Source organism: Musca vetustissima, unplaced genomic scaffold (assembly GCF_032173495.1).
Source record: "Musca vetustissima isolate MV318-11 ecotype Yass unplaced genomic scaffold, APGP_CSIRO_Mvet_v1 utg102651, whole genome shotgun sequence".
Classification (NCBI taxonomy): domain Eukaryota; kingdom Metazoa; phylum Arthropoda; class Insecta; order Diptera; family Muscidae; genus Musca; species Musca vetustissima.
The window spans coordinates 12,629-31,733 of record NW_026882266.1 but is presented as its reverse complement, the minus strand read 5'-3'; the positions used below and the strand labels follow the sequence as shown (position 1 = coordinate 31,733).

General features: G+C 34.6%; 1 protein-coding gene across 1 annotated transcript; it reads left to right on the top strand.

Annotated features, from left to right (window-relative positions):
• The first annotated feature begins 1,496 nt into the window (after positions 1-1,496).
• On the top strand, positions 1,497-14,080 carry LOC133328477 (UDP-glucuronosyltransferase 2A1-like). Its single transcript, XM_061537042.1, has 5 exons — positions 1,497-1,558; positions 1,660-1,843; positions 3,872-4,186; positions 13,017-13,855; positions 13,921-14,080. Exons 1-5 carry the CDS (start codon positions 1,497-1,499, stop codon positions 14,078-14,080), a joined length of 1,560 nt encoding a protein of 519 aa, XP_061393026.1.
• Positions 14,081-19,105: the final 5,025 nt, after the last annotated feature.

The window sequence follows — 19,105 nt, the reverse complement described above, 5'->3', positions numbered from 1 at the left end:
ATCCATATTAACTTATATTTTGTATCTAAATTAATGTTTATTTTAACTATAAAATTTTATGTGGTTTTGTAAAGATCCGCTAACGAAGTAGCGGGTGTATGCTAGTTATAACATATATCTCTATTAATGAGTTAACATAACTTTGTTAACTTCCACTCTGTTAAATTTCCAATTTAAATTGTTCAATTTATCTTCACATCCATCAAAGGCCCTAATGTCTACAAAATTTGACGGCGGCTACTTTTTCTGATGGCTCACTCTTTGAGTCAAATTTGTTTTTGCTGCAGGTATTCGTATTTGGGATAGGTTTTTCCATGGATTGGGCTGTAATTTAATATTTGTGGATCTCATCGGGTAGCAAATAGTCTTATTAGGTTGTAATTTGATATTTTGAGCTCTCATTGAATGTGAAGTTATCATACTAAAAATTGTCAATGTCGGTCTACATGTTTGTATAACCCCCATATAAAGTTATCTGTCACATTTAACTTATTTTGAAAGTTTTAACCAAATTAACCCATTGAATTGACAGTACTTTGGCAGTCGAAATTCTCGTAGGGTGAAAACATTTTTTCTAGAAGATTGAAAGCCCATTTTCCGTATTTTGAAGGCATTAGCCTAGAATGGATGTAATTTGGCACTCCGGATTACTTGTGTATTAAACTCTTATTTCATACATGTTTTTACATTGCTCCCATACAAATGTCCTCCTTATGTTTTGTCTTTTGGTGTCTAGATGTCTGTCATTTGGTATTTCTTGTTTCAAATAATCAACATACTGGAAGACTATTTAGAATAAAAAAAGTTCCATCAGGCCGAACTTGGCGACATTTTTACTTGTTATCTCCTTCTTTCCAATCAAGGTGTTTCAATATATTATTGTCTAGGATTTCTTACTTGGTTTATCTCTTTATGTTCCCCAAAAGAACATCAAATCATAGATACATTATTATTTCGATCCAAACTAATACACATACACACAATTATTCCCATCAAGTTTGAGAGGATTATTTGTCCTGTAATTAAATTGTTGTTCCAAAACTTCCAACGTCATCATACCAAAGGTATTTTGTGTGTATAAAAAATTGATTTTCTTTAAATACTCATATACATATATGTGGATATGTATCTATAAATAATACTTCCTTAAATAGACACGTAACATCTAATCCCTGTCGACTATGTCCGGTTAAGTGTCGTGACTGGAATAATAAATACCACATGGCCGAAGCGTAACGAAGATAGTCATCAACTTTAGTTCGAGTCGATAAGTTTTCGTTGTCTCTTAGGAAATTTGTGTGTGATTTAATTTCCATTCTATTTTCTATCAACTGGTTGGAATATCGACGACGTGTCTTCCTTATTTATCATTTTTTAAATCTCAATCTATAAAATAATAAAATTAAAAAAGAGAAATTCGAAAAATGAATTTGATTTTGATGATGACTTTAATTTCATTACAATTATGCAATGCCGAACACATTCTCATGATAACAATGGGTGGCACAAAATCTCATAAAATACCATTTTGGGAATTGGCCAAAGGACTTATCGAAAAGTAAGTGCATAATCAGCATCATATCTCTCTCTCTCTTTATTTTTTGTTTGTTTCATTGTCCCTGATATCCTCGTGTGCTTTGTTCTTTTGTCAAATTAAAGGGGACACCATGTAACTTTCCTCAGTGGATTTAGAGCTGATTTTCACATAGATGGCCTTAAGGAAATTACACCAATGCATTTGGTCCATTACATTCAGAACTACACAGATTGGGATTTGGTAGGGGCACGTTATGCCCACAAACGTCCAGTGTCCGTTTGGCAGGCACTACGATATCCAGCTGAGGTAATTTTTTCATATGTGTCTGATGTTTTACGGTCGTTGTACTCGTTCGTAGTTGTCCATTTTATGTTCCAGCGTATCGGCCTTTCTATTATTGCTCCAGTGTGTCGTGTCTGTTTGGGGCAGCAAACATTATTGCCTGTTGTCGTTACAAAAATAATTGCTTCGTTCCGATTTCTATTGGTTAGTGTAGAGAGAGAGAGAGAGTTTGATAACGAATTTAACATGGTAATTTGTTGTATGCTGATATTTAGGAAGCACTGTGATTATCATTCGCAATGTGAGGATATATTTATCGACTGATTGGACAGGACTGTAGTTCTGGGAGGGGACGACCTACATGGGACACTTAGTGATATCCACGAGGAGGATTGCTGTGGCATCAACAAAGAAAGTTTAGACCCTGTTGACCGACCGAATGCAAGTCTGATTCCAACTGGTCTTGTGTTGGCACATGCCGACAATAAGCTTCAAAGGCAGACCGCAACTGGAGCGATGTGGAATCTGTCGAGGCCCCAGCAATGGACAACGATTCAAATGTCGGAACTATAAACGTGCCGTATCGTATCGTAGGGCGAGATGCGAATTTGCTTTCGGAGAGGGAGTTTCATCTCATCAAGACAAGATGAAATTCTTAAGGAAGTTCGAAAGAACTTACCTGTTAGCTATTCATCATGAGCTTCGGATGGACACGATCTCCCTCCGGAAATGTTTGAAGCTGACTTGTGATCCGAAGCCTAACCCGAATCAAAAGGCATGCAAGAACTCCATTGGGAAAAGTTGGAGGCGAAAACTATCGACTATACACTGGTTGAATCCTTTCCTATGGTTCTCTTGTTTGGTGGCACTGCTTGCGCCGCAAGTCGACATCCAGAAAACTAGACAAGGTACAAATAACCGCCTGGAATTAAATAACTAGACCGCCAATTAAGGCCTCTGAATGCTGAAATTAAGGCCTCTGGATCTCAGCATTAAGTGTCAGGCAGCGCATAGTGCCCTAAGGCTGCATGAACAAATTCTATGGCGAAATTGTACCTACGTGCATAGATGTATCCTGAACGAACTAGGTATGACATTGGACCATCGCGTAAAACTCACCAGTCCTGAGATTTGACGATTTAGATGTCGTTATCCCTAGTAGAGACGACTAGAACCGTAGTAACGCTCCTCCGGATGGTCTATCTTTTTATACAGACGGATCAAAGATGGAAGAAGGTACAGGGCCAGCCCCTGTACCTTTTACTGTGAAAGGCTAGGCCTTGAGCTTACATACAAGCTGGATAACAACTGTAGTGTTTTCCAAGCTGAAATCTTCGCTATTTGGAAAGCAGCGGAATTGATTAAAAGTCTAGATGCAGAGATCGTTGAACCGGTGACTATTTTTGTAGATAGTCTTAGAGCCATCAAATCCTGTAACATCAAATCTGAGGTCGTCCTCGAGTGTAAAGTAGTTGTGTTTCCAAACTTACTTACAGCTATCGGATGTGACACTGTGGCATCATGGCGAGGACATCAATGTACAAATCTAGCAATCGATGGCTCAATCAACCCACCCATCTGTCATCTTTTTAGGAATGCTAATTAAATATATATATATATATACTTTATAGAGTCGATAATGATTATTTCGATGTGTTAAAAACTGCAAAACAAACTGGAGGGTATACAAATACACTGGAGGGTATAAACATAATAGATATAACAACTAAATTTGACAAATGTCGAGGTTAAAATATATTCGAATGTTCATCATCTAACCAATGGTTTCCTAGTTTCAAAACTTTTTAAAATGTTTTCCTCGTTGTTGATTTCAATCAGAGCACATCTACCTACACCTAAACTACAGTACATTCAGCAATTATCTTTTTCGAAATGTTTTCATCTACAACAGTTTGGTGACAAATTACCCACCTATATTTTTACTCGATCTAATGCTATCATTAACATGTGATTGTATTTTTCATATTCTTCTCTCTTTTACACACACGCACACATACATATTCCATTCATGTACCCATACACAAAATATAGGCATGCAACAGTTTGTTAGAATCCGATGACCACACAGGAGTTACCGTAACTGATGAATTATTGACACAAAGATTCCATTTAGCCATTGTTGATGGTGCATTTCCGGAGTGTGCTTTGGGCATCGTACATCGTTTGGGTCTACCGTTCATGTTTATCAATACGGTTGGTTTCTATACAGGAAGTCTGGCAATGGCAGGAAATCCAATTGCATACGCAGTAACGCCTCATGTCTTTACGGCATTAACAGAGACAATGAATCTGTGGCAGCGTATAGAGAATTATGTGACACATCTATTGGCCGATTTATTGCACAAGGTAATGTATGACATGATATATGTATGTGTATGGTTGAGGCTTTGTATACAGTGGCTCAAAAGGGAATATTTAAGCTTTATGTATGTAGTACTACAATTTGGGATTTTACCTTTAGTCTGTATAGGATTTGTATTGAAAATATTCGTGGAAGAGATTTTACTTTGAAATGTCAATGTTAATTTGTGTATTAATTTCAGAAATTGTCATCTCTAATATTGTCTGTATATTAACTCCATTTTGTCACACACACGAAGGAACTTCATGTGTGTCGGGTTGTGTGCCAATTCGTATGTGCAACAAACATGTACATGTAATTAAATTGTGGTACTGCATTCCTTGTTCGTTTTGGGCTTTCCTGCAGATCCTTTCAAAGCAATGCAACCGTATCGAAATTGTTCCATGTTCTTATAAAGGCTATTTTCATTAGAAACATCCTTAACAAGTTTACTTAATTTCCTTACTCCATTGCTAGATTATAATAATTAAATAGAATCAAATTTCGGACAAGACAATCGAACAATTAAATTGCAGCTATTCAAGTATTTAATATCGAACATTACATGAAATGGGGAGTTGACATATATTTTAAATACATATAAAATAATTTGAACAATTAGAAACTAGGAAAACAAGGGACAAAACCTACTACGGAATATCCCAAATATTTTATTTTAAATATGGCATAACATGTATAGGGGTTATTTGTAATTCGGATTCGGTTTAAACAGAATGCAAATAACATAGCAAAGTTCTATAAAATATTTGAAACATATATTTTAACTACATTTGACGAGAGTTCTTTAATGTGGTTTGGGCGGGCTGAATTTTGTATGCCTCCACAATGAAATAGGCATTTAAAATATATGGTCGAAATCATTTATAACGATACCGTCTATGTCAGGGATACGTAGTCGAACACAAAAGTCTACATTTTAATTTTTTCGATTTTTGCATCTGACCAAAAAGTCGATTTTTAGACTTTTCGATTTCGTCAAAAACGCTCAAAATCGATCTTCGACTTTTACCGACTGATTCAAAATCGACTAAAAATTTAATTGCCCTGTGGTACAGGGTATTATGTCTTTGTGCATAAGTTTGTAACAGGCAAAAGGAAACGAGATAGACACGTGGTTCCTTTTGGGAATATGCATAGAATCCCTTTTTAAGTCGATTTATGTATGTCCGTCCGTCTGTAGATGTTAAATTGTAAACAAAGTACAGGTCGCATTTATAATCTGATTTGAAATTTGGGACAGCTCATTTATTTGGCCCAAGGACGAACCCTATTGAAATTGGAGAAAATCGGTTCAAATTTAGATATAGCTTCCATATATATTTTCGTCCGATTGAATGTAAATGGTGCCCCAAAGTCCCAATATACATATCTTTAGATTTGCGCGAAATTTGGCATAGCGTACTGAATAAAGTCTAGAATGATGTGTGTTAAGTTAAGATAAAATCGGTTCAGATGTAGATATAGCTCCCATATATATTTTCGTCTGATTTAATGTAAATAGTGTCCTAAAGTCCCTATATATTTTTAGATTTGCGCGAAATTTAGCATAGCGTACTGAATAAAGTCTAGAGTTATGTTTGTTAAGCTTCGATAAAATCGATGAGGTTAGTATAGCCTTATATCAAAATTTGTGAAATCGGTTTAGATCTACATACATGCAGCTCCAATAAACATATATTTTCGTCCGATTGACGCAACGTGTTGTAAAATGTACTGATGTTAATATAAATTAATCTCAGGCGTTTCTTTGAAATCGGCATAGATTTAGATATAACTCCCATATACATTGTCGTTCGATTTTAAGTAAATGATACATAAAACTCCTAATGTTTGCCTGATTGACACAACTTTTGCACAACGTATCAAATTGAAATTGGTGCGGATACAGACATAGCTTCCATATTTATTTTCGACCGACTTCATGTTAATTGTGCACTTTGGGCTTTCCTGCAGATCCTTTCAAAGCAATGCAACCGTATCGAAATTGTTCCATGTTCTTATAAAGGCTATTTTCATTAGAAACATCCTTAACAAGTTTACTTAATTTCCTTACTCCATTGCTAGATTATAATAATTAAATAGAATCAAATTTCGGACAAGACAATCGAACAATTAAATTGCAGCTATTCAAGTATTTAATATCGAACATTACATGAAATGGGGAGTTGACATATATTTTAAATACATATAAAATAATTTGAACAATTAGAAACTAGGAAAACAAGGAACAAAACCTACTACGGAATATCCCAAATATTTTATTTTAAATATGGCATAACATGTATAGGGGTTATTTGTAATTCGGATTCGGTTTAAACAGAATGCAAATAACATAGCAAAGTTCTATAAAATATTTGAAACATATATTTTAACTACATTTGACGAGAGTTCTTTAATGTGGTTTGGGCGGGCTGAATTTTGTATGCCTCCACAATGAAATAGGCATTTAAAATATATGGTCGAAATCATTTATAACGATACCGTCTATGTCAGGGATACGTAGTCGAACACAAAAGTCTACATTTTAATTTTTTCGATTTTTGCATCTGACCAAAAAGTCGATTTTTAGACTTTTCGATTTCGTCAAAAACGCTCAAAATCGATCTTCGACTTTTACCGACTGATTCAAAATCGACTAAAAATTTAATTGCCCTGTGGTACAGGGTATTATGTCTTTGTGCATAAGTTTGTAACAGGCAAAAGGAAACGAGATAGACACGTGGTTCCTTTTGGGAATATGCATAGAATCCCTTTTTAAGTCGATTTATGTATGTCCGTCCGTCTGTAGATGTTAAATTGTAAACAAAGTACAGGTCGCATTTATAATCTGATTTGAAATTTGGGACAGCTCATTTATTTGGCCCAAGGACGAACCCTATTGAAATTGGAGAAAATCGGTTCAAATTTAGATATAGCTTCCATATATATTTTCGTCCGATTGAATGTAAATGGTGCCCCAAAGTCCCAATATACATATCTTTAGATTTGCGCGAAATTTGGCATAGCGTACTGAATAAAGTCTAGAATGATGTGTGTTAAGTTAAGATAAAATCGGTTCAGATGTAGATATAGCTCCCATATATATTTTCGTCTGATTTAATGTAAATAGTGTCCTAAAGTCCCTATATATTTTTAGATTTGCGCGAAATTTAGCATAGCGTACTGAATAAAGTCTAGAGTTATGTTTGTTAAGCTTCGATAAAATCGATGAGGTTAGTATAGCCTTATATCAAAATTTGTGAAATAGGTTTAGATCTACATACATGCAGCTCCAATAAACATATATTTTCGTCCGATTGACGCAACGTGTTGTAAAATGTACTGATGTTAATATAAATTAATCTCAGGCGTTTCTTTGAAATCGGCATAGATTTAGATATAACTCCCATATACATTGTCGTTCGATTTTAAGTAAATGATACATCAAACTCCTAATGTTTGCCTGATTGACACAACTTTTGCACAACGTATCAAATTGAAATTGGTGCGGATACAGACATAGCTTCCATATTTATTTTCGACCGACTTCATGTTAATTGTGCACCAAATAATCAACGGGTGTCTGATTAAAGTTCGAACAATGCAGCATGCCACATAGCGTGTGTCAAGTTGTACTGCGAAATGTCACCCTTCCAACGAGCATAAATCTGAAATTGTTTGATCGATACTTTACGACAAATCTATCAGTACAGCTATCTACCGAAAAAATAATCGATTTATTTTCCCCATCCTAATATATAAAAGAGCATAGTGTTAAGTGAGTGAATGAACGACTGGCAGATCGCCCGGACGAAACGGCTGAAGCTAGAAGCTTAACATTTTGAGTGTGGGTTGTTGTTGATGTGAGAAGAATAAGAAAAGTACTAAAATGTACTAAATATGGTACCCTTTGTGTTAAGCAAACGGGAAGAGCTTAAACTCTGAATGTGAGTCACTGATCTGATGGAAATTTCGAAAGATGTTCAAAAGTGTTTTTGGAAATTTGACGCATAGGTGTACGAAATATACTACATTTAGTTGCAATTGTGTATATATTGAAGATATATAGTTAGAATCTTGAAATTGTATATGAAATACAGGTTGGGAAGTGGTATTTATGCATGGAAATGGTTTTAGAAGTTGGTACTTATATGTACGAAAATAACTAAATGGTACTAAATTTGGTACAAGTTAGATTTAGGTGAACAGATGGAACTGGAGTCCTGAAATTGGGAATTAAAATAACTGTTGGAGTGTTCTAAATGGTACTAATTTAGATTTTGGTGAAAACCACAATTTTGGAATAAAGATTCCTGTTTGGGATTGAGCTATAGAGAATGCTTTGGAAATTCGAATTTTTGTGTACGAAAACTACTAAACGACTCTAGATTTGGTACAATTTGGATTTGGGTCAAGGGAGAGAGATGGAAACCTAAAATTTGGAATTATGGCTGTGGTTGGAGTATAGAATTGATGTATGGAAGTATAGTACTTATGTGTACTAAATGGTGCTATATTTGGTACAACTTGATTATGTGTGAACGGATAGAGCTGGACTCCATAGTAGTGTTGGAAATTCGAAATTATAAGTACAAAAAGTACTAAATGGTACTAAATAGGGTACAATTTAGATCTATGGGGTAGGATTTTGAAATTTATGATTATGTTTGAGTGCATAATTGAGATAGTTCTGGAAAATCCTATTTACTTCTACGAAAAGTAATAAATGATACTAAATTTGGATGTTGATGAACGGATAGAGCTGGAATGCTTAAATGTGGACTTAAGATTATTATTGGAGTGCATGACTGAGGTAGTTTTGGAAATTCGTACTTATGGGTTCGATAAGTACTAAATTTGGTACAATTTCAAATCGTGAAAGTTGTAGGAGTGTAGGATTGAGAATTATGGATATGGGTACGAAAAGTACAGTACATGGTTCCAAATCTGGTATAATTTGCTGAATGGAACAAAATGTATAACCTGTACGTATTTGTTAAAATATATAATTGGAATCCTGATCACTTTTGGATCTGTATTATGGAAATAAAAATGATATTTCGGAAATTAGTGCTTGTGTGTATGAAGAGTACTAAATGTGATATTTAATGTACGAATAGAGGTGGAATTCGGAATTATAGTACAACTAATTGTACAGTATTCATGATTTACATATACAATTTTATTTATTTGTTTCGTATTTCCTTTCCGCAATCAAAGTAGCGGGCACTTCGGTAATATAATATATTTGGATCATATATTTTACCTACAATTGATGAGAGGTTTTTATTGTTGTTTGGCCGGGCTGAAATTGTATTCCTCTGGGACCAGGGACAAGGGTTACCACTATCAATTGAGGAATTTCATATACAGACGACGTTACAATATTTCTTAGGGGAAATAATACTCATTTGTTGTGTAGGACTGCTGAAAACATTAAACATCGCTTCTTATTTGGCATGGCCGAGAGGTCTTAACATAAATCCGGCCAAGACGGAGATATTTCTCTTCACTAGAAAGAGAAAAATAGGACCATATGAAGAACCCATCTTTCAAAACAAAGTGATAACCATATCATATACAGTTAAGTAACTGGGGGTCATCCTAGACAGAACATTTAAATGGAAAGATCACACACAGGAAAGGGTAGACCCAGCCCACATAAATGAGACTTTAATCCAAAGATGATACACTGGATATATAAGAGCGTTATTAGACCAATCCTAACATATCAATAGACACAATCGTATTCTTAATTAGTAGTTTTAAGAGTAGTCTCAACGTGTGAAGCTATGATACCATACAGGGACTCATGGGATAGCGGAACACTAACAAACATGTCCCCTGGTAACCGATGTTAAACAGATGGCTAGCAGGAAATGGGATTTTCATTGAAGAACCTAAAACCGAAATTTCACTTGGTGCCAGATGACAATACGATAATAGAGGCGGAGGTTCAAGCTATAACTGAGTGTCTGAACTGTTGTATAATAAATATAATGATAGATAGTAAACAAGCCATAAAAAATAACCTCTAAAACAATTAAATCCAAAATAGCGAGGTGACTGGGAAAATACAACAAGTTTATGGGAGATCCAAATGAGTATAAGACGAAGCAAATCTTGATGCTAAAAAAAGGAAATCAGCTGACTGATCGGTATTCTGCAGGTTACAAGAAGTAGATTGTAGATCGGGTGGAAAAGACATCAAATCGATAGAATATTTCGTAGACCCCTGCCCCGTCTTTTTAAGCTTCCGAACCCAATTCTTAGAAAATGACACCTTTCGTGAAATAACCGACCTTATTGGGAGTGAATGGAAAAAATAAAAGAGTTCACAAACAAAACCAATCCAAAGATAACTTGCATTGCACTATGGGTAAAAAGTATGATTTTTTGACATAAAGTCAATGTTTTTATTTTCATGTTTTGAAATGTAACTGATTTTCTTAATGTAGATACCCATATTAGAAAAAAACATTTAATATCAATGCGGGTGGCAACCCTTTTTTGCCGGTGAGCTTTAAAAGTCAGCAGTTTGAAAGTCACATTGTTTTGGTACAACTGGCGGTAAAAATCTGCTAAGTTCGAGTGCTTGTAATTTGACAAAATTGAAAAAATTAAAATGTGTAATTATGGAAAACGTTAGTGCAGGTATGTAAAATTAAGACGAGATGTCCTTTTTGTCATATTTGTCTGTTGTAATACTGTGAAATGTTTTGTTTATGTATAACTTTATATAAAATCTATAAATTGTAGCTATGTTCCGTGGAGTGTGGCAAAGCATTGCAAAAAGGTGTCAATGCCAAGTTATTAAAAAAAGTGTGCTAATTAATGAGTAACTAGGCTTTTTTGTTCTTTTTTTGTGCCATCGCGAGTTTTTACTGATAAACATGTGTAGGCCCATGCAGCGTTTATTGAAATTTGGAGCATCAAAAATCGCTCAAAAGATGTACTTGTGAAATATGTGTTACAGAATATCAATAATATCAGTTTAAATGAAGACCAAATGCCTTTGATATCAAAACAAGTTAAAGATTTTGTTAATTATATAAAAAAAAAATTGCCAAAGTTCAACCGTAAATTAGAGCGATTTAAAACTAAACATTCAAAATGGCTTAGCAAAAGTATAATTATAGTAATGGATGAGCAGTAAGTTTCCCAAACAAAATAGGTCGCCCAAAATTAAATTATGAAGATGCTGGACCTAGACTAAAAGGGAAATTAGTCTCCGAAGTTGCTTCACAAAATAACCATGCAACGTTGTTGGTAGTCCATGCTGCTACGATTTCATCCAAAATATCCAACGACAAAGACATGGCCTTTGTTTTGAATAAAGCAGACAGTAATGGAAATATAGCCGAAGTAAGGAACAAACTTTTTGCTATATGCAGTTATGTGAAATAGTGTACCAAATCATATGAAAATTGGTAGGTCATCTTGGGAGCATAAAAAAATTATACAAACCAAATTTCACTTCAATAGCTTCAGAAACAAAAAAGTTTGGGCAAATCGGCCAGATCGGCTATATGTAAGCTATATGAAATAGGGCCCCAAATCATATGAAAATTGGTAGGTCATCTTGGGAGCATAAAAAATGTATACAAACCAAACGTAAAAAAACCATAGTGCATTGGTGAATATTTTGTTCAATTTTTCAGGTTGCCCCTATTTAATGGTACCCCTAAAATTTCGGGCGCTATTTTATACGCTTCACCACACTGTGGTAAAGGGTATTATGTATTTGTGCATTTGTTTGTAACAGGCCAAAGAAGACGAGATCCGTCCTTCCATCCGTATGTCTGTTTATGTAAAATTGTAAATAATTTGGCACATCTCATTCATTTGGCCCCAGGTCGAAACTTACTGAAATTGGGAAAATAGCTTTAAATTTGGATATGGCCCCGATATATAGTTTCGTCCGATTTTAAGTAAATGGTGCATCCCGACCATAAGGCCCGAAATATGGCCGATTGGTATAACATTTTGCACAAAGTACTGAGGTTAGTATAACCAAATGTGTGAAAAGTTTTGCTGAAATCGCTTCAGATTCAGATATAGCTCCCGTATATATTTTCGTCCACTTTTAAGTAAATGGTACACTAAATACCCAAAGTTAAGCCGATTACTGAAGTAAGTATAACAATCTGTTCAAATTTCGATATTTATGATGCGGAGTTGTTTTCTATATCAAAAATCATGTTGTGTACAAAATCAGATAAATATCGCATACACACTATGATTAAGAGGCTTTAATAGTTCTTCCATCCCATATAAGGTGTGTGAAATTGAAAACTTGAGCTATATTTTTTTCTTTCGATGGTATTTTTCTCCGTCGACAGGTTATTGTACCTATACGACCAACATTTTTAGAGAAGGACGTTGTACTTGGTTTACATCGGTATTTATCTGCGCCTTACAAATTTTCCTTACTGGTTTAGGCTTGGTATAAATCGGTGTATGTATTTATAGTTTACAATAAGAATGTTAGGAACTCCTTTAGTCTATTGCTATAGTTGTGTAAGGTATTTCATATTCGGCTCTATCCCGTTTCCTTACTGGTTAATTTTTTTCTCCAAAAATCGTCATACAAACAAATCAAACGAAATTTTCAATTTTCATACATGCAGTTTGTACATTTAGCTTTATAGCCCCTGAAGAATTTAGTTCCCCGTGAGTTTGACGAAATTTTTCCAAAAATACATAAACACTGTCAAATCGATGTGGAGATTTTCCAATCAATTCAATTTAGTTCATAATATCAATTTGACAATTGAATACTAAAAAAAAAAAACATTTTCTGATTATTCATCTCGTTTCTTTCTACAACAACAGTTCTATAGCAATCAGGTGCATGCAGTTCTAATGCAACACTTTAGCACCAGCATACCTCATCCTTATGCATTGATGCGCAACGTCTCCATCATCCTGCAGAACGGTCATGCCAGCATAACATACGCCCGCCCCTACTATCCGAACGTTATCGAAATTGCTTGTCTACACTGCAGGCCTGCTGGCAAATTACCGCAAGACCTGGAGCAGTTCATGGAAACAGCTCCGGCGGGTGTGATATTTTTCTCAATGGGCTCATCGGTGAGGGCAGCAAATATGCCCGAAGAGTTCCGTCACATGCTCATCGAAGTATTTTCGCGTTTACCACAATATCATGTTCTTTGGAAGTGGGATGGAAATGGCACTACAACCGGTGCCCAGTTGAGAGCGCCAATATTGCCCAATGGGCCTCATCAAAATATGAGCGGCATCAGCAGGAATGTTCGTTTGAGTGGTTGGTTGCCGCAACAGGACATATTAGGCCACCGGAAGTTGAAGGCTTTCGTCACACATGGTGGTCTGCTTAGCATGTACGAAGCCATTTATCATGCGGTGCCTATGGTCATGCTGCCCGTATTCTGTGACCACGATGTAAATGCAGCCAAAGCCGAATCGGATGGCTATGCTGTACGTTTACCGCTCGAAACGATAACGGCAGATAAACTCTACCAGGCCATAATGGCCATTATAAACAATGACAAATACAAAAGAAAAATCCATGAGAAAAGTCAATTGTTATTGGATCAGATGACAAAACCGATGGACACAGCAATTTATTGGGCAGAATATGTAATGAAGCACAAGGATGTGTCACACTTACAATCGCCAGTGCGGAATATGAGGTTTGTTTAAGGTTGCCGTCAAATGGAGATAGATAGGCTTATAATCTAATGGCTTTTATTTACAGTTTTTTCATATACCATTCACTGGATGTGTTGTGTGTGTTTATGTTGATCGCTGGTGGTATACTCATAATTTTTCAACAAATATTGAAATATACCCTAAGACATCGAAAGCTACAGAAAGTGGAAGCAAGGAGGAGAATAAAGACATTAAAGCAGTGCTAAATACTGAAAACAATTGTGTTCAAAATTAAATAAGCCAAAATAGTTGTGTATCTATTATTATTATTAATATTTTTATGTATGTATATAAAATGTGTTCAATTCGTATTTTATTTATAAGTAAAAACCAGTAAGGAAAGTAGTAAAGTCGAACGGGGCCGACTATATGATACCCTTCACCACTTTGGGTATATATAACAGATGAATCGTTACAAATGTCACATTTTTAAAGGACCAGTAAAATGAAATTTTGATCCATGTTTAGGAATCAAATTTCTGCAACCGATACTAAATTTTTCATTTGGTACGATATAGAAGCTATATCTTAATCTGAACCGATTTCATGAAACTTAACACACATCATTCTAGACCTAATTCATTACGCTACGCTAACTCAGAAAGTGACTCTGTGCATATTTTCAAAAGGAACCATGTGCTTATTTGCCTAAAGGCATAATACCCTGTACAACAGTGTGGTGAAGGTTACAAAAATGGAAAGAGAGAACGAAACTATAGCTATATATAAATCTGAACCGATTTCAACAAAACTCGGATCATAAATGCGACATTGTTAACAAAAATACATGGACGGACTCAGAAAGTGATTCTATGCATATTCTCAAAAGGAACCATGGGTCTATCCCGATTCTTTTTGCCTGGTACAAACATATGCACAAAGACATAATACTCTGTACCACAGTGGGGTGAAGGGTATAAAAAGGAGGTTTTATGGGGACTACCCCTTTATGGGTTTGTTGCCATAGACAACTACAAAAAACAAAATTACAAAAAAGAATTTGGTTCAAGAACCCCAAAATACCGAAAATTGGGGGGTACCCTTATATGGGGGCAACCCGAAAAAATTGAACTGTATTTGCTACCTAATAAGAACTCGACATACTAAATTATAGTCAATTCGGTTGAAAAATACGATCAGAACCCTCAAAATACCAAAAATTTGGGGGTACCGTTATATGGGGACTACCACAAAAACTGGACCTATATTTATAATTTTTAGTGGAGTAATTTGGTACCCAATAAGAACCCAATTTACAAAATTTCAGAGAATTCAGTTATAAAACGAGCCCTAGAACCCGAAAATACCGAAAATTGGGGGTACCCTTATATGGAGCTATCCGAAAAAATTGACCTTTATTTATAATTTTTGGTAGGGAGATTTGCTACCCAATAAGAACTCAAAGTACTAAATTTCAGCGAATTCATTTAAAAAACGCGCTCAAGAACCTCAAAATACCGAAAATTTGGGGGTACCCTTATATGGGAGCTATGCCTAAACGAGAACCGATTTTGTCCAATTTCAATAGGGTTCGTCCTTGGGCCAATTAAGTGATCTGTGCCAAATTTCATCCAAATCGGATCATAAATGCGACCTGTATTTTGTTAACAAAAATACATGGACGTACGGACAGACGGACGTCTATCTCGATTATTTTTGCCTGTCACAAACATATGCACAAAGACATAATACCCTGTACCACAGTGTGGTGAAGGGTATAAACACACTATTATATTCTTAGTAGTAGGAAGTAAGTAGCATATACACATATTTCATTTCGAAATATTTTTTAAGCTTTTTCGTGATGAAAAATCAAAGGAGATTTTTTTGTGTTATGTTCGGCCTGGTCGAACGTTTTATACACCCCACCATGACGATGACAATCAAACTATCAAAAATTTATGGATCCTCTTAGGGAAAACTCATGTTATGATAGGATCTGGAACACACCGAAAAATACGTGAGAAAAATAAAGATTGAAATTCTCAAAATATCGAATAGTGGCGCTACCGTTATATGGGGCTATAATAAAACGGAGATCAATATTGGCATTTTTTGGTAGTGACATTTGACAGGCAATGAGAATACAAAATATAAATTACAGCCAATTCGGTTGAAAAACGTATCCAAAATCCTTAGAGTACAGAATACCGGTATTTGGGGGATACCCTGAAACTTGTGTCAATATTTATAATGTTTAGTACGAAATGTGCTACACAATGAGAAATCGAAATACCAAATTACAGCCAAATCGGATGGAAAACATGTTCAAACCCCCAAAATACCAAATATTGCGGGGTACCGTCATATGGGGGTTACAACAGAACCAGGACCTATATATCGTCAGCTAAAATGCAAAAAGGCGTAACTAACAAAAAATTGAAAATTGACTTTTTGAATGAATATTGTGAATGTCAATAAACTACATGTGTTGACAAAGTTTTACACGTCTGCGGTCAAAAATGAGCTTCTATTAACAAAAAACAAAAAGACTTAACTACAAGTTGGTTTATTTGATAAATGCAAAAAGGCGTAACTAACAAAAAAATCAAATTTTTACTTAATTATTATGACTGTCATTAAACTAAATATGCAATATCACCCTGCCGGGCATACTTTTTCATTTCACATGACATGTTTATAGTTTTCATTCAAAACAGTTTTTTGCTTCTCCTACACAATTATGCTTTTGTTAGTTACGCCTTTTTGCATTTTAGCTAACGATATATTAATTGTTCCTTTCACATTTTAAATTTAAGTATAAATGCATTTTCCAGGATTCGAGAATTTCGAAGTATAGTTTCTACCATTTCGGAAATTTGCTCAGTCTTTCGAAAAAATACTACTTTATGTAGAATTTTTCGAGAAGCAAATAAATCTTTGAAAGGACTACATTCATATTGTAAAATACGATGGGTTGAGAGGCATGATTGCGTACAAATATTTAACGAATCTATAGAAGGGTAGAAGTTTCAGTGCCAAGAAGGGTTGGCAAGTACAAGTACACATTGAATGTAATGAGTTCGAACTCCGAGCCTTTTAATTCTAGTGTCATCAAGAATTATAAAATTTGCATATACTGATTTTAAAGACATTTTAAAATTTTATGAGCAAGATTTTTGAAATTGCAAGAAGGAAACAAAAACTAAAGTGATTCTGTGGATTACTATGTCGAAATTACTTGATGCGATTGTAGTATGTGACGAAAATCTATTTCCAAATATTAATATATTGTTACAAGTCTTAATAATGATAACGGTAACCACAGCAGAATGAAGTTTTTCTACCCTACGTCGAGTAAAAAAGTATCTAAAAATCAAACACAAGTCCCAAACTATGAATAAATCTGAAGTGAATACTGATGATAAAAATATAAGACTTAATTTGAACTACAGATTATGTTTTTTAATATACAATACATTAAATATATACGCAATGCATTAAAAGTAATGAATTTATATATTTTTGTGACCTCAATGAATTATTTTATATTCACTTAGTTTAAATACATTTTCACGAATGAAAAATGTAAATAATATTCCATAGAAATATTATTTATATTATCAAATAACATATTGGAATTTAACATTTGTACAGATGATCTATTTTAACATAAAACATTGTTTTATAACTTCATCGTCTACACATATTATATTTAAGGAAGGAACGTTTTTTTACTATTTTCATTTCGCACCAGAATATCATGATATTTCTACCACTTGTGCTCTTCTGTCCCAATACATTCGACCTAATGTTGAATATCTTAAGAGTACCGACAATTTCCTTCCTTTTCTATGAATGTAATTTTCAATTAAAATTTCAACAAAACACCTTTGTTATTTAATTTTATTTTAATAAAACAATATAACAACATTGTTCAATTCTATTTGGATCTCCCTTTAATACGGTCCATAATATTAAAAGATGTATTTTGTAATATAATAAACGACATCATTCAATCAAAATGACAAAAATACCAAAACCTTACATTCCTCATCCAATCAAATCGATCAGCAGGAATGAACAGCAACGATGCAGTCTGACTGACTATCAGACAGTCAGGCAGGATGTTACGACTACCTCAAAATGTCATTGTGTGTGCATCAACCAACATCTTAATTCATATAGACGACATTCATATCATCTTCGGTATTGTGATTTCGTTTTTATGTGGGAATAATAAAATTCTTACTTCCAACATCTTTTAGCACTCGATTCAATGAGCCATTGTTGATTTCTTAACAATAGTAAAGCGAAAGCAACAACAAGCACAACAACAGCAAGTCAGTGGCAGTGCTAAACGCCTGGTATCACATTTCACAAATAATCATATCAATCCTCCATGTACCACGTTACTAAGTCATTGTTGGCAGGATGAAATATACTAACTTCGTTAATTAATTTAACGAATTAATTAATTTATATTAATATATTATCTAGGAGCGCTATAAATGACAAGGACATGGAATTTTAAAAATGTAGGGAATATTTGCGGTGAATATTTCGATTTGTTCAAAACTTCAAAACGTGGACCGGTATTGATAACGTATGGTATGGTAGAACATGTGTATAAAATCCTCACAATACTTCTAAAGGGAGCAATATTGAATATATGAATACATATAGTAAGAAATGTCGAAAATCAAGAAGTATTGATGTGTCCGTCATGTTTAACATTTAAAATACCGAAATATAATTTAATGGCTCTTACCACACCATACATTGTAGTATATACTCAAACAATTTCGTGTTCAGAATATCCCCAATTCTATGGTGGAATACAGTTTTACGAGGACAACACCAATACACGAAATACTATTTGATTATAACAAAATTTATGATGGCCGACTATATGATAATTTTCACCACTTTGGGTACATACAAGACATGATGAAATTTACAATATCCTGTAGATAGAACAGATATATCATCTTTGGATGATACACATACCATTCGGTAATCTATGAAAAATTGAGTACCAATGCGCTGTCCAAAATTTAACTATATCGGGAAAGCATTTATTATTTGGTGCTTATTTTGCATGAACTCAGACGACAATATAGATTATATATAAAAGAGCTTAGTGTTAAGTGAGTGAGTGAGGGACTGAGTGACTGACAGATCATCGCCCAGACGAAACGGCTAAAGCTAGATGCTTGAAATTTTGTGTGTGGGTTGTGTTGGTGTGTAGGCGTGTAGGCGTGAGATAAGGCTGGGTTTTTGGAAATTCG

Coding starts and splice junctions, on each gene's coding strand:
- LOC133328477 (XM_061537042.1), top strand. CDS start 1,497: ATGGGTGGCACAAAATCTCATAAAATACCATTTTGGGAATTGGCCAAA. Junction 4,187..13,016: donor TGGCCGATTTATTGCACAAG/GTAATGTATGAC, acceptor CTACAACAACAG/TTCTATAGCAATCAGGTGCA. Junction 13,856..13,920: donor TCGCCAGTGCGGAATATGAG/GTTTGTTTAAGG, acceptor TTTTATTTACAG/TTTTTTCATATACCATTCAC.